A 12,084-nucleotide genomic window follows, 5' to 3' on the forward strand; every position below is an offset into this window, starting at 1 on the left:
TTCAGTTATTGCCTTTTTTTAGAGTTAACTTAGAGATGCTTTTTTCTTTTTTTTCTTTTTGTGAGCACCAATTTTCATAGAGCTATTGCGGTGTTTTTCCACCCACGACTGGGATCCATTAGCAGTGTATCTGCCTCTGATCCCAGCTACTTAAAGACCTGACAGTGAGCTCAATCTAATGCATTAGGTCAGCCACTTCACCATAACACCTTAGTACACCCACAGCATGGCATTATCAGGTAGTACATGCAGCAGAGGTGTGTGTGTGTGTGATTGTGTGTACTGTCTGCAGTACAGAGCTTTTACATGATGAGCAATCAGAGCATAACAAGCACATAATATGCACACAGACACATTCTCCGTCATCCAGCTTGAATTCAGAACAATTCACAGGATCTGCTGTATGTGACTACAAAGATCCGTTAAAATTAAATATTGGCCAGTCACGGTGACATAAAGGATTGCTCCATTCTAATTCTGATGGACAATTAAGGAAAAAAACACAAGGCTCCACATGTGCATGGGTGCTCTTCTTCTCCTACCCAGATCCTCCGATCCAAAGGGAACCAGTTTGGTAAGTCACAGATGCAGTGATGCATTCCATGACTTTCCGTATAATTGCCACAGTACTATATGCTCTGACACTAAAATCTGCTTTTCCTCCTGTCCTCTGACACTCAAGTTGAGGTGTGCTATTCTCACTGAGTGTCTACTCACAACCACAACTTCAAGCTCACTTAGACCGAGCTGATCATTTCAATTGACAAGACCACGGTGACTCCTGCCCGGGCTGCCAAGAATTTGCTATGACTCCAATTATTGTGCGAGCCCCACATGGCAGCCACAGCCCCTTCGTTTCCTGCAAGTTTGTGCTCAGCAACATACTTAGAATCAAATCCTCCCCTCCTCACCAGGCACTGTGCCACTAATGGCTGTTAAATCTCCTTTTCTCAGTGCCAGTCTGGCTGTTTCCATTTCAGTTCCTCCAACTTTTTCACTCTCTCCTGCCAGTCATGGAACATACTTCTCCTTCCTTGGCCCTTGTAGATATCTTTCAGTGCACAAAAAAATAATCATTTTTCTAAGCATAAACCACTTCTTCCCAAAGAATATGTCCTCTCCTCAAATTCACCTGCACTGCTCCAAAAAGTCCTGCTCCCTGATCCATCTTTTCCCCTCAAACTTTTCTTTTACAAAGCTGCTGTGAGCCCGAAAAATATTAGAGGACATTAAGCTTCTGACTTTTGTACATTCAGCTGCTCAGTAGCAGCGTCAGATAACATCATAAAGAAGAAAAAATGAAGGATTTAATAGCTGGAATTTAATAACAGCATCATGTGTTGTTGAAGTTTTCATGAGAGAGGTCCTGCACCACTAGCTGCTAAATTGTTCTTAACTCTAATACAATTATTAGTGGAATGTGTGTTAGTGCAAACTGGAACAAGAACAATTTGGATGTAATCATGTTCCCATCATGGCCAATATGTTTGATTTGAAGGAGAAGAGGAAAAAATACTCTACTATATAAATGTACAGAAGTATTATTAGCAAAATACACTTAAAGTACCAAAGGTTAAAGTACTTGATACTCAGCAAAATGTGTCTGTGTGTAACATTTTACTCTAATAGTTGGCTGAAGTGGAGATAGGCCCAACTGTAGTTTTGTCCCTGGTTTCCACCCAAGGGTTTGGGGCCCTGCGAAGAGTCTCTAGACAGATCTGTGGAGGTCATGTGATGATTAATAGGGGAAAAAAAAAACCTTTTTGATGTTTTCTTTGTATTTTCATTTTACATATTTTTTACACACACTGGCCATAAGTAACTCTGAATCTGAGAAATGTAAAAGGGAAATGTCTTGTTGGTGAAAGTGCAAAAGAAGTGACACATGGCCCCAACCAGAGATTTTATGTAGCTAAATGTTTAAACACCATTGGTGCAATGTTGTCAATGTGTTGTATTTTATTAACTTGTCAAATGATGTTACAGAAAAGCTTAATCTGTAAAGTTCCTAGATCTAGAGTACATTTTACTCTCTGCAATGTATATAAACCTCCATGAAATGGATGTACCTGTGTCCTACGTTACATCACGCCCACTGGAATCAAGTTTAAAAACTGTGGTCGGTAAAATGGTAATTTACTTTAGAGAAATAAATTCACCCCTTCATTCATATTGCTGAGATTTTTTCGTGTCGCTATAGACAGTAATTGACTTCAAACATAAAGTGAAAGATGTTTGCTCAGTTGGCTTCATAACTTGTGTAGACTGTGTAGACTCATACTGTACATACTAAGAGTTAAAAAGTAAAATGCACTGTGCCCTTTTAACACCCACTTATGTTCACGTTCATCCATATAAACATTTACACACTGCTCATACAGAATATGCATAATTATGTGGAATAGAGCAGGAAAGAAAAGCTACGCTCATGTAATATGCATAATGTGTGTTAGCAAGGGGAGATGAGTTAATAACGTTGAGGAGTTGGAACTTTGGAAGTGGAATCTGCTTTCCTCAGAAGAGGCCAGGGTCTACACACACACACACACAACACACACACACACACACACGCACGCACATATGTCAGAAAGCTGCTAACACAAACATGCAAACTTAAACTGCATAGCCCCAACAACACACACTGGATCAATGAGGTGCTGAAGTGGGACTCAAAAAAATCAAAATCTAGCTGCAGCAAAAAGACCTTGTCTCCCTGTCTTTGCCTGCTCCTCATTAGGTCAGTGGACATAGTGTGTGTGTGTGTGTGCGTGTGTGTGTGCGTGTGTGTGTGTGTGTGCGTGTGTGTCAAGTGGCATGGGGAGAGTGAGAAAGATATACAGCATCTAGAGAAGGGACCAAAAGAAGGAGACAAAGTGACAGGAGGGAGTGCCATATTCAAAGATGAAGAGAGGTGGTTTGTTGATAGACTCATATAGAAGTTTGTGTGTGTGTGTGTGTGTGTGTGTGTGTGTGTGTGTGTGTAGGTGCACGCATGTGTGTGTCTGTGGGCACATGTGCCCGACTTACACCTTCAGGAATTTCAGCCAGAAAGTGTTTTCGGCTGTGTTTCCATCAGACTGTCAACAGACGCACCAAGACAAAGAGTGTGTGAAAGACGGTGAGCGTGCAGGAGCAGCCATGACACAGAAACACAGACACAGAGTGACGTATGAGAAAAATTTAGATTGACAGCAGGACAGCAGAGAGCCCTCTTCAAACAATAATCTGTGTGAGGTTAATTCTTCTATTATCCTCTATTAATGGATCTCTTTCATTACTGTACCAGCAGTTCAGTAATATTAGGTGTGTGTTTATGTGTGTGTGTGTGTGTGTGTGTGTGTGTGCGCAGTGTGCCTGCATTGATGCCTGCTTAAGCCTCTCTTTGAGGTCTTGTGTGTGAATATATGAGTATATCTGCATAGTAGGGCTGGTTATGTGCATAAATTATTCATATATTTGATTTAATGTACCACTCTAATTTATCATGAATATTTTTAATTTCTCATATATATGATAATGGGGATGTGTGTTTGCACAGAAGTATTTGTGTGTCTCAGTGTAGCTAGAACCTGAGTATCGTTATGATCTGAAGCCAGGTCAGCAGCTCGCTCCACAACTTCTTTCATATAAACAACTTCATAGCTGCAGGCAGAAGACTGGTCAATACAGAAATGATGCGAGGATGAAGGTGTGAAGAGGGAGGTAAAAAAAAACCCGGCACAATTAGGATAAATAATGAGAAGCAGTGAGAAATTTGGGATTAAAAGAAACATGGACATTTGGAAAAGTTCTGACTGCATTTGCTCTATTTGTGTATGTGGTTTATATATGTAGCTGTGCTGGGATAGTTTATACCACAGTAAATACTAGAAGATACTCCAAATTTTCATAGTTTACAATGCAATCACAAAATCCTCAGGCCAAACATTATTTGGACATCAAATACTTATGACCATGAAGTCTAAAGACAAGATCACAATTATTTCCTCTTTCATACCTGGCCAATTAAGAAATTTGCTCTGAGATTAATACAGAAGACAGGATACATAAATTCCCTCCTGTCTTCCTTAATATAGATATGAACCAATCTGTAGCTGCTTTTTAGCAGAGATAGACACATGAGAGTGAAACATTATATTTTCCCCTAAATGCGTATGCATGAGCAATTAGCTCTGCATTAATAAAGTGTGAGCGGTGACAGACAACCTGAGCTTCCTATGCCAGAGCGTCTAAATAAAAGTGTATGAAATGAGCCACAAAGTCTCAGTAAACCTGTCTCTCATATTGCAAACAGGTGAAATTATCACATTTTAATTATTTCTCACTAATAAAAGTCCTCATTTAGGAAACTGTAAGGGTGGAGGTTGTGGTGTGAGAAAAAGGGGTGCAAGGAGAACTGATGAAATAAGCACAACCTGTCAACTGTTAATTCCTACACAGGGGAACCCTCTGCAGGGAGAAAGAAACCAAATTAAGAAGTGTAAACGGAGATTTCACAGCTTGGCAAAGAGACATGGAGCAAACCCTGCCACACACACACACAGGAATGGAGCTATGCTATACACACGGTAACCACAAATCAATTTCAGGACTATTCATGTATTATACATAGACAAACTCACATAGAAACAGAAGTTAAAGCAAATGGACAAACCTAATGCCTATAGTATGAGCAAAAGTTCTAGACATGCTCAGACCTGCAGGATGGAGCGCTGTTCTACGCACACAGATCTGAGTTCTCCTTCATTCCCCTCTGTGTCTGCATGTCTCCCCCGAGACCCCCCACATCATTTTGCATGTGCTAAAAAGATAGAGTGTCAAGGCGTTAAGAGGATGAGCCGGAGAAAGTGTTGCAGAAATAGATGGGTTGTGAAATTGAGATGGTATTACATCTGAATGTTCTCGTACTCTATTTAATAGTCGAGAGGACCAGTGAGATTTGCTGTTTTTCTTTAATTTGCATCTTATTTCTCTCTTTTGCACATTTTCATTCACTTCCTTGCTCACGCCATCTCTGCTGTTTTTTCTGCCTCAAATTGGCTGCATTCGAGAGCACACATAAAGTCATGCAGGTAAAAATCTTCAAATTAAATTAAAGTTTAACAAGATTTAAGAAGTCCTAAACTGCCACTTAATGCAACTCATTATTTTAACACTGTCAGCATAACAACTCACAGCAGCTATTTATCAGCGCTGTTTCACTTGCCACGGTTCACCCAACATTAAATGCCATTAACTGCACACTTATAGCACAGTACCTCAGTGAAGGAAAAATAGAAAAGGAGAGCGAGGGAGTGGAAGCGAGGCAGACTGGAAAGAAAGCCAAAGACATGGAAAGAGACCAGTGTAGGGACGCTGGGAGTGAACTACAGAGCCACACTGGCGGAAAACCAAGAGATAAAAGGAGAAGGAGAAGGAACAATGAGGGTTTTCAGAAAGCGTGCAATCTAATGTGCATCTTAGAAAGGCCAGTGTTCATTTTCTGTCCCCCAGAAGAATCCGCCTTAATAACATAAGCAGCCAAGTCTTAAAGTAGTAAGGGAATTAGCTATTCACAAAAGCAAGTTGGCAAACCCCACATTACCTCAGTTTCAGTTTCTCACACACACACACACACCACCAGCCTGCCAGCTGTGTATAACTCACTGTTATGCTTCATGTCTTCTGACTCTAGAACAGCTATAAATAAGTGTTTGAAACAAAGGTGGTCTGAGGTCGCCCTCCTCTTATGGACAGGCGCCCATTTACTAAGGAGGTTTGGTTGGCTTAGAGGATTAGACGAACCTGGAAGACGAACTATAAAAATAAGTCATGTTATTGATTGATGTCATTAGTGTGTATGATTTAAAGCACATTTCGTGTCACATAATAATATACTCATGATATCTCTCTGAGAATATCTAGTTCATTTTGTGACTTAAAATGTACTTAAGGGGAAAATAAGAGTTAGAGTATAAGAAGTTCCTCCAGCAGATGTTTCTTTTAAATTTAAATGTGCGACTGCAAGTCAATGTTAAATGTTAAATGTTAAATGTTAAAAAGTCAAAGTTAACACCTCTTACAGGGTTGAGAAAAGTCAACATCAATGCAAAGTTTGTCATTTGACGACAAGATAAAACACGAAAAAACAATTAAAAATTGGACTCGGGTTAAGATCTTTGGAATGAATTATCGCTAAAATGAAAGATGTTGGCAGCAGAAGCCTGTTAAGATTTACTTACAATATCAGATAAACATGTTATTGACCCACCAAGGGTCTTTTTAGTGCTGACCACTCATTGTCACATCTCTGGGGATTAGAGAGTTAGAAAATGAAGCCTATGCTTGATGAATTTTAAAAAGTCTGACTGAAACTTTGTTGCATCTTTTCTATTTACATTAGATTTATTCTGTGAATGAGGACATTATTTACTATGAAACACAGTGAACCAGTTTTTCATGCATTCTGTACACATAAAATGAAGATGAGAGGAGGAGGAGAGGAGAGAAGTGGCTGTGGTATTGCTCATTCAGTGCAGGTCTCCATTGATTGACTATAGAGGCCGGACACTCCCCAGGCTCATAAAGCTCCATATTTACTCAGGATACACACTTCACTACATACAAACCTGTGCGTATGCCGTCTACACAGTGTAAAGCATGTTCAGTTAAAATAATACCAAACTTACAAACAAAGGCAGGTGACCAGAGTTCACCTTGGTTTAAGTCAGGCTAATCAACGTTAGTGTCAAACCACATACCTGCCTGTTCTCCAAATTGATTAAATGCACCAGAGCACAAGCACAGTACATGCAGGTTTGTGTGTGCATGGATGCATGCCCAGTATAGCGTACAGTATATGTGCCATATATACTGGCGTACTTCTGTGCATGTGTTTGAGTGGGAGTACTTTACCTTTTGGATGTTAATCCAGTAGCCGATGATCCGGTCTGTGGCCTTCGGATCTTTCTGCGTCCACTGCAGGTTATAGGAGTAGTTGTTTCCTTTCAGAATCCGCACTGGGTTGGGTGTGTCAAAGTAAAACTCAGCATTGTAGGGTTGAGCTGTGGGATAAGAACAAATGTTGTTGATAAATGACATTGGAGAAGAGAACCGTCCCATGTGACCTATAAATAAATAATGCAGAATTCTTTTCTATAGAGTGATTATTAGCTATTATAATCACATTTCTCTCCACTCACCAGAGACGTTAAATGTGCACGCTGATGTTCCTGCAATGTTGCTGACTCTGCACTCATAAGAGCCATTATTGGTGGGTTCCAGCTTGAACTTAAGCTCCGGAGTCTCCTTCAGGTCTGGCATAGGCGTACGGATTAATTCGCCATTACGAAACCAGCGGACGTCTGTTAAACGTGGTGGGTTGGACCGGAGCACCGTACACCTCAGGGTCACCATCTGGTAGTTCCTAGAACGCCTGTCCTCAAAGACTGGACTCAGTATCGGAGGATCTGCAGGGACAACAGTACCGTGGGCTTTAGTCCATTTACAAAATGTTTAACTTGCAGTGTATATTAATATAAAGTGCTTTATATAAAATACTTTATATTGTCTCAATTGATTGTAGTCTGGTTTTTATTGCTTTTATGCCTCTGTAAAACACTGTGAATTACCTCAATCATGCTATACAAACAAAACTACCTTGGCCTGCCTATAATAATGTATGTACTCGTACCTGTACATTGTGTAGATTATTTACTGCAATAGTGACGGTGCTTCTGTTTGCTTTGATTTGTTAAGCATTTGCGTAGCTTACAACATCTCACACACTGATTTGAATTTTGTCACTCCCTCTGAATCTACTGGACATTGACAGAAAAATGCATAGAAATAAATCTGTTAATAATTTATGACATTCACTTTAACAGATTTACTGTCTGTACCTAGTTCATAATGGTATCAGGCAAGTGGATAAAAATAAATGATTAATATTAATGTTTAATATGTCAAGTTGTCTGCTCATACAGTGTGATAATGTAGTGGTGATAATAGAGATGCCAATGCAGGGACGTGCAGTTTTTACTGAGCTGTGGAAGTTTTAAGTCAAACACTGAGCGTCAGTTTTTTATTCAGTGCTGAAACCACAAAGTTATCTTCAAATTTTAGTTTCAGAACTTTATCTGAAATTTACCTGAAAACATTTACACAATTTTTCAGAGCTCAGTACAGGATTAGGATTAGGAGCACAGACATTATTAAGTCTAACAATCTAGTGAATCCCTGAGAAACCCATGTAAAATCTCTCATAAAGGAGGTGGAGACAAACTGAAAAAGATATTTGCATAAAGGGATTTTAAGCCTAGAGACGGAGCTGTGGAAAATGCCAAACAGACTGAGGTGGTGCACATACATCACTATCATCTCTGCCTCGTCCTCTTTTTGTTCTATCCAGTGTAAATTTCCTCCCAGTATCAGAAAACATTCATTTTGAAAAATCACACAACACTGAATAACTGTTATTGCCACAAGGGATTGGATGTTGCTGCGAGGCAGAGTCCCATGGCTGTTGCTAACCTATCCTAACCAGCTGTAATTAACCTGTCAGCAGTGATATCTGGCTTTGTGGTTAATGACTGACTAGCTGCTGTTGCCCTGGGGTTAACCAAGACACAACACCGCCAAATTACTCTGCCACAAATCACCATCCAGCTAGTTCACCCCCGGCTAATCACACATATAATAGACAAGATGCTAATGGTGGTATTATCGTATGTAACGGAGATGAGATCTGGTGTTAAGGCCCCCAGAGGTGAGGCTGCATGACTAGATTCCCTTATGAATCAAGTTTATCAGACACAGATGTGTAATTATAGTCTAATATATGGTATGCCGGTAATCTAGACAGATAGGGTCAGAGAAGAGCTACAGTCAGGAGGAGGAATAGACACAGATACAAAGATAACATAGGGAACAGGAGAAGACTTAAACACAGGGATGCTCATTTTGTGCTTGTGGGATACAATGTGGGAATGTGCAGGCAGAACGAACCACCCCAGGAGGGAAGGAAGTGATCATAGAAAAAAACATTTAACAAGGAACTGAATGACACATTCATTTGATGTTTAAACAACTGCTGACACCTTTAAACACACAGCTTATTATCTTTAGCTTATTGCACTGTTATTTCATTTTATGTTATGTATGTTATTTGCATAGAACTTCACATTAGCATCAAGGTGCGTAACTGTTTATATTTGCATTGCATGGTTATCAGCTTGCCTATCATCTTTAAATCACTTATGCTACTGTGAAGTTCTATGCAAATAACATTTGATTCCCTGATACTCATACTTCATAAAAAATAGATCACACCCCTGCCTATAACTTACACCTAGGTCCTTCAAAACACTACCTAGTTAATATCAACAAGATTCATTCTTCCTTTGAAATCCAAAGATTTTATGACAATAAACTGATGCTCTCTGTTATGAAAACTTGCAGGTAGATGTAGCCAAACCAAATCCTTGCCTAGGATCACAATTTACCATTCAAGGCTTACACTTCAGAGGAATATGAGTAAGCACCTGCATGCTAAAAAAAACAACAAAAAACATCAAGACTCTCAGCATAGAGATGCAGTGTGCAACATTTCTTTGTAGACCCAAAACTGTGACTTACTGCCTGGTGACCAGCCACTATTGTGTCTTTTGATGTCCTGGGAAAACTGTGTAGGTACTTTCCCCAGCTGCAGCCCAGCCATGTGTGAAAGCTGAGGTACAGGTGAGGGGTCAAAGTTCAAACGGTAATCTTATGAACTGATTAGTGCATGGTCACATGCCCTGCTCCTGCTCATAGACACACACGCGTATACCGATGGCTGACTTTAGAAACAGGTGGCAAAGGTCAATAAAAATGACAAAATGTGGAAAGCATAGTGGGCAGAGAGGAGCTGCACTGTGACCAGTTTGTAAATCATTTCAATCATTTCATCCCCATTAAATGTTGGTAGACAAGTAATTGTCCTCTTACCTGACCTTAAGTATTCACTTCAACAATTCTGTACAGTAAGTTTCTTAGCAGTCAGTTTTTCAAGTTGTGTGGTTACTTTAACATCCAAGTTTTCTTTTTCTCTGGAGCACTGTTTCTGCTCCACATTTGAGGCTCCCAGCACCACACTGCAATGTTTCATAATTCAAAGACCATAATCCATGTAAACACACCATCACTATCTGTCTTATTGAATGCAAAATGGATTCTATCCAAGAATGCAACACTGACCAAGCCAAACATTTACAGTGCACGAACGGAAAGTCAATTTACATGAGACTGAGACAGGGATGGTGTGTCAGTGTGTGTGTGTGTGTGTGTGTGTGTGTGTGTGTGTGTGTGTGACATGAAGGGAGAGAGAAACTGCTTTTAAAGAAGATGACAATGAGGAAGACAAATTATAGGGGAGGTGTGGGGTGAAAATGAGAGAAGTCGATGATTGAGTATGGGAGGTGGGGAGAGAATGAGAGAATGCAGGATGCAGAACGGGAATGACAAGACAGAGAGAGGTCTCTCATGGCCAGCAGTCAGATGATTGATGATGATGAGAATGGCAATGAGGAAGAACAGCCACCTCTCTAGGAAAGAAAGTGAGAAAATAAAGAAGGGCTATAAGCAGAAAAAAAAGAAAGAGGCAAGAGTGGCAACAATCTACATATCCAGTTAGATATATCTACAATACAGATATTGGCAAATTTCCTCACATGGACCAACAGTGTTAAATGGAATAAGGTAAAAACAACTTGATAAAATAAACAAACAGGGCATGAAGTGAGAGAAATCTGTTTCTTCACACTGTTATTGGATGTAACTATGCAGAAATATCTTCTCTTTTATTGTGTTTCCATCTCTCTAACCAGCTAATCACGTTTCATTTTTAAACCCTTGATTCCCTCCTCCGTCTATCTACCATCCCAAACCCTGCTCTCCCATCTCAAGCTCTCTGTGAACACTGTTCCCCTCTCTCCTCTCTTTCAGTGTTGGTCATGTATCTGTCTCATCTCTTTGTTTCTCTGTGTCCAGAGTGGGGTGGCCACCTGGTCCATTAATCAGAGTTGGCCAGTGTGGACAGCAGAGCTCACACAGTGTTGCACTCCTGCCCTGCCTGCATTAGCAGGACCTGTAAATCCTTCTTGAAGAGAGGAGAGAGGAGGAGAAGAGAGGAGAGAGGAGGAGAAGAGAGGAGAGAGGAGGAGAAGAGAGGAGAGAGGAGGAGAAGAGAGGAGAGAGAAGAGGAGAGGCTTCCTCGCTGCTTTCATTATACAGAGATGGAAAAACGTTTTAAGAACTGTTTCTAAAAATTCAATAAAAACATTCATTGGCTGATTCTGTCCAGGATGTATATTGAACTGCTATATCTGCAGAACTCCAAAACTCCCTTTAAACTTTTTTACTTGATTGGCGTCAAATAAATGAAGCTTCAACAACAGTGGTACCTCAAAGCATGTACTGTGTTTTTCTATCTGTAGCTTTTTGTACATTTCATTGCTTTAATTAAATTTCGCTGTTTGAACATGACCTTGTACACATGGCATTCTGGGAGTGGGCTGAACTGAATGCTGAATTCCTTTTAATGGAAATTTGGGCAAGATGAGATCATCAAACACTTTCCAATACATTGACACACTGCTTCAGCTTATGCAGGACATTAATGACTCATCTAACAACATTTCATATGAACGGTTTACAATCATTTTAAATCTTATTCTGCAGTAAATTAACTGCTAATTTCCTTAGCTCAGTTACCAAAATCCACTATTGAATGTACCCAGAAATGAGTGAGCCTTCCGATGGAAGACTGCTCTGTCATAAAACCTCGTTGGTAGCTAATCATTTACCAACTTCAAATCAGAATCAGCTGGTAACAATTATCTTTTGTAAATATGATTTTCTGTAGGTTATTTTGCTTAAGTTTATCCAGTTGTTTTTAAAACTGTACTGTAAGTTCCATGAATGACTGCGGTGTTTCTAATGGACACATATGTGCACATTTCCTTAGCAAAAGCAAGGGGAATTTGGTATGAAGTACAAAGTACTATACTGTTATACACCACAGCATGCACATGTAGTTTTGGGTGACAACTGATTCGGTGTGGTTTT

At 40.0% G+C, this 12,084-nt stretch overlaps 1 protein-coding gene across 3 annotated transcripts in view; it reads right to left on the reverse strand.

Annotated features, from left to right (window-relative positions):
* mdga1 (MAM domain containing glycosylphosphatidylinositol anchor 1) overlaps window positions 1–12,084 on the reverse strand; it is a 151,947-nt gene that overhangs the window by 26,405 nt on the left and 113,458 nt on the right. For all 3 annotated transcript variants that reach the window (XM_026291688.1, XM_026291687.1, XM_026291689.1), the window contains 2 exons: window positions 7,182–7,448; window positions 6,895–7,043 (listed from right to left, as the gene is read on the reverse strand). In XM_026291688.1, the coding sequence (XP_026147473.1) occupies window positions 6,895–7,043; window positions 7,182–7,448 (416 nt within the window). The remainder of the gene's footprint in view (window positions 1–6,894; window positions 7,044–7,181; window positions 7,449–12,084) is intronic.

This window comes from Mastacembelus armatus, unplaced genomic scaffold, assembly GCF_900324485.2.
Source record: "Mastacembelus armatus unplaced genomic scaffold, fMasArm1.2, whole genome shotgun sequence".
In the NCBI taxonomy this organism is placed as follows: Eukaryota; Metazoa; Chordata; class Actinopteri; order Synbranchiformes; family Mastacembelidae; genus Mastacembelus; species Mastacembelus armatus.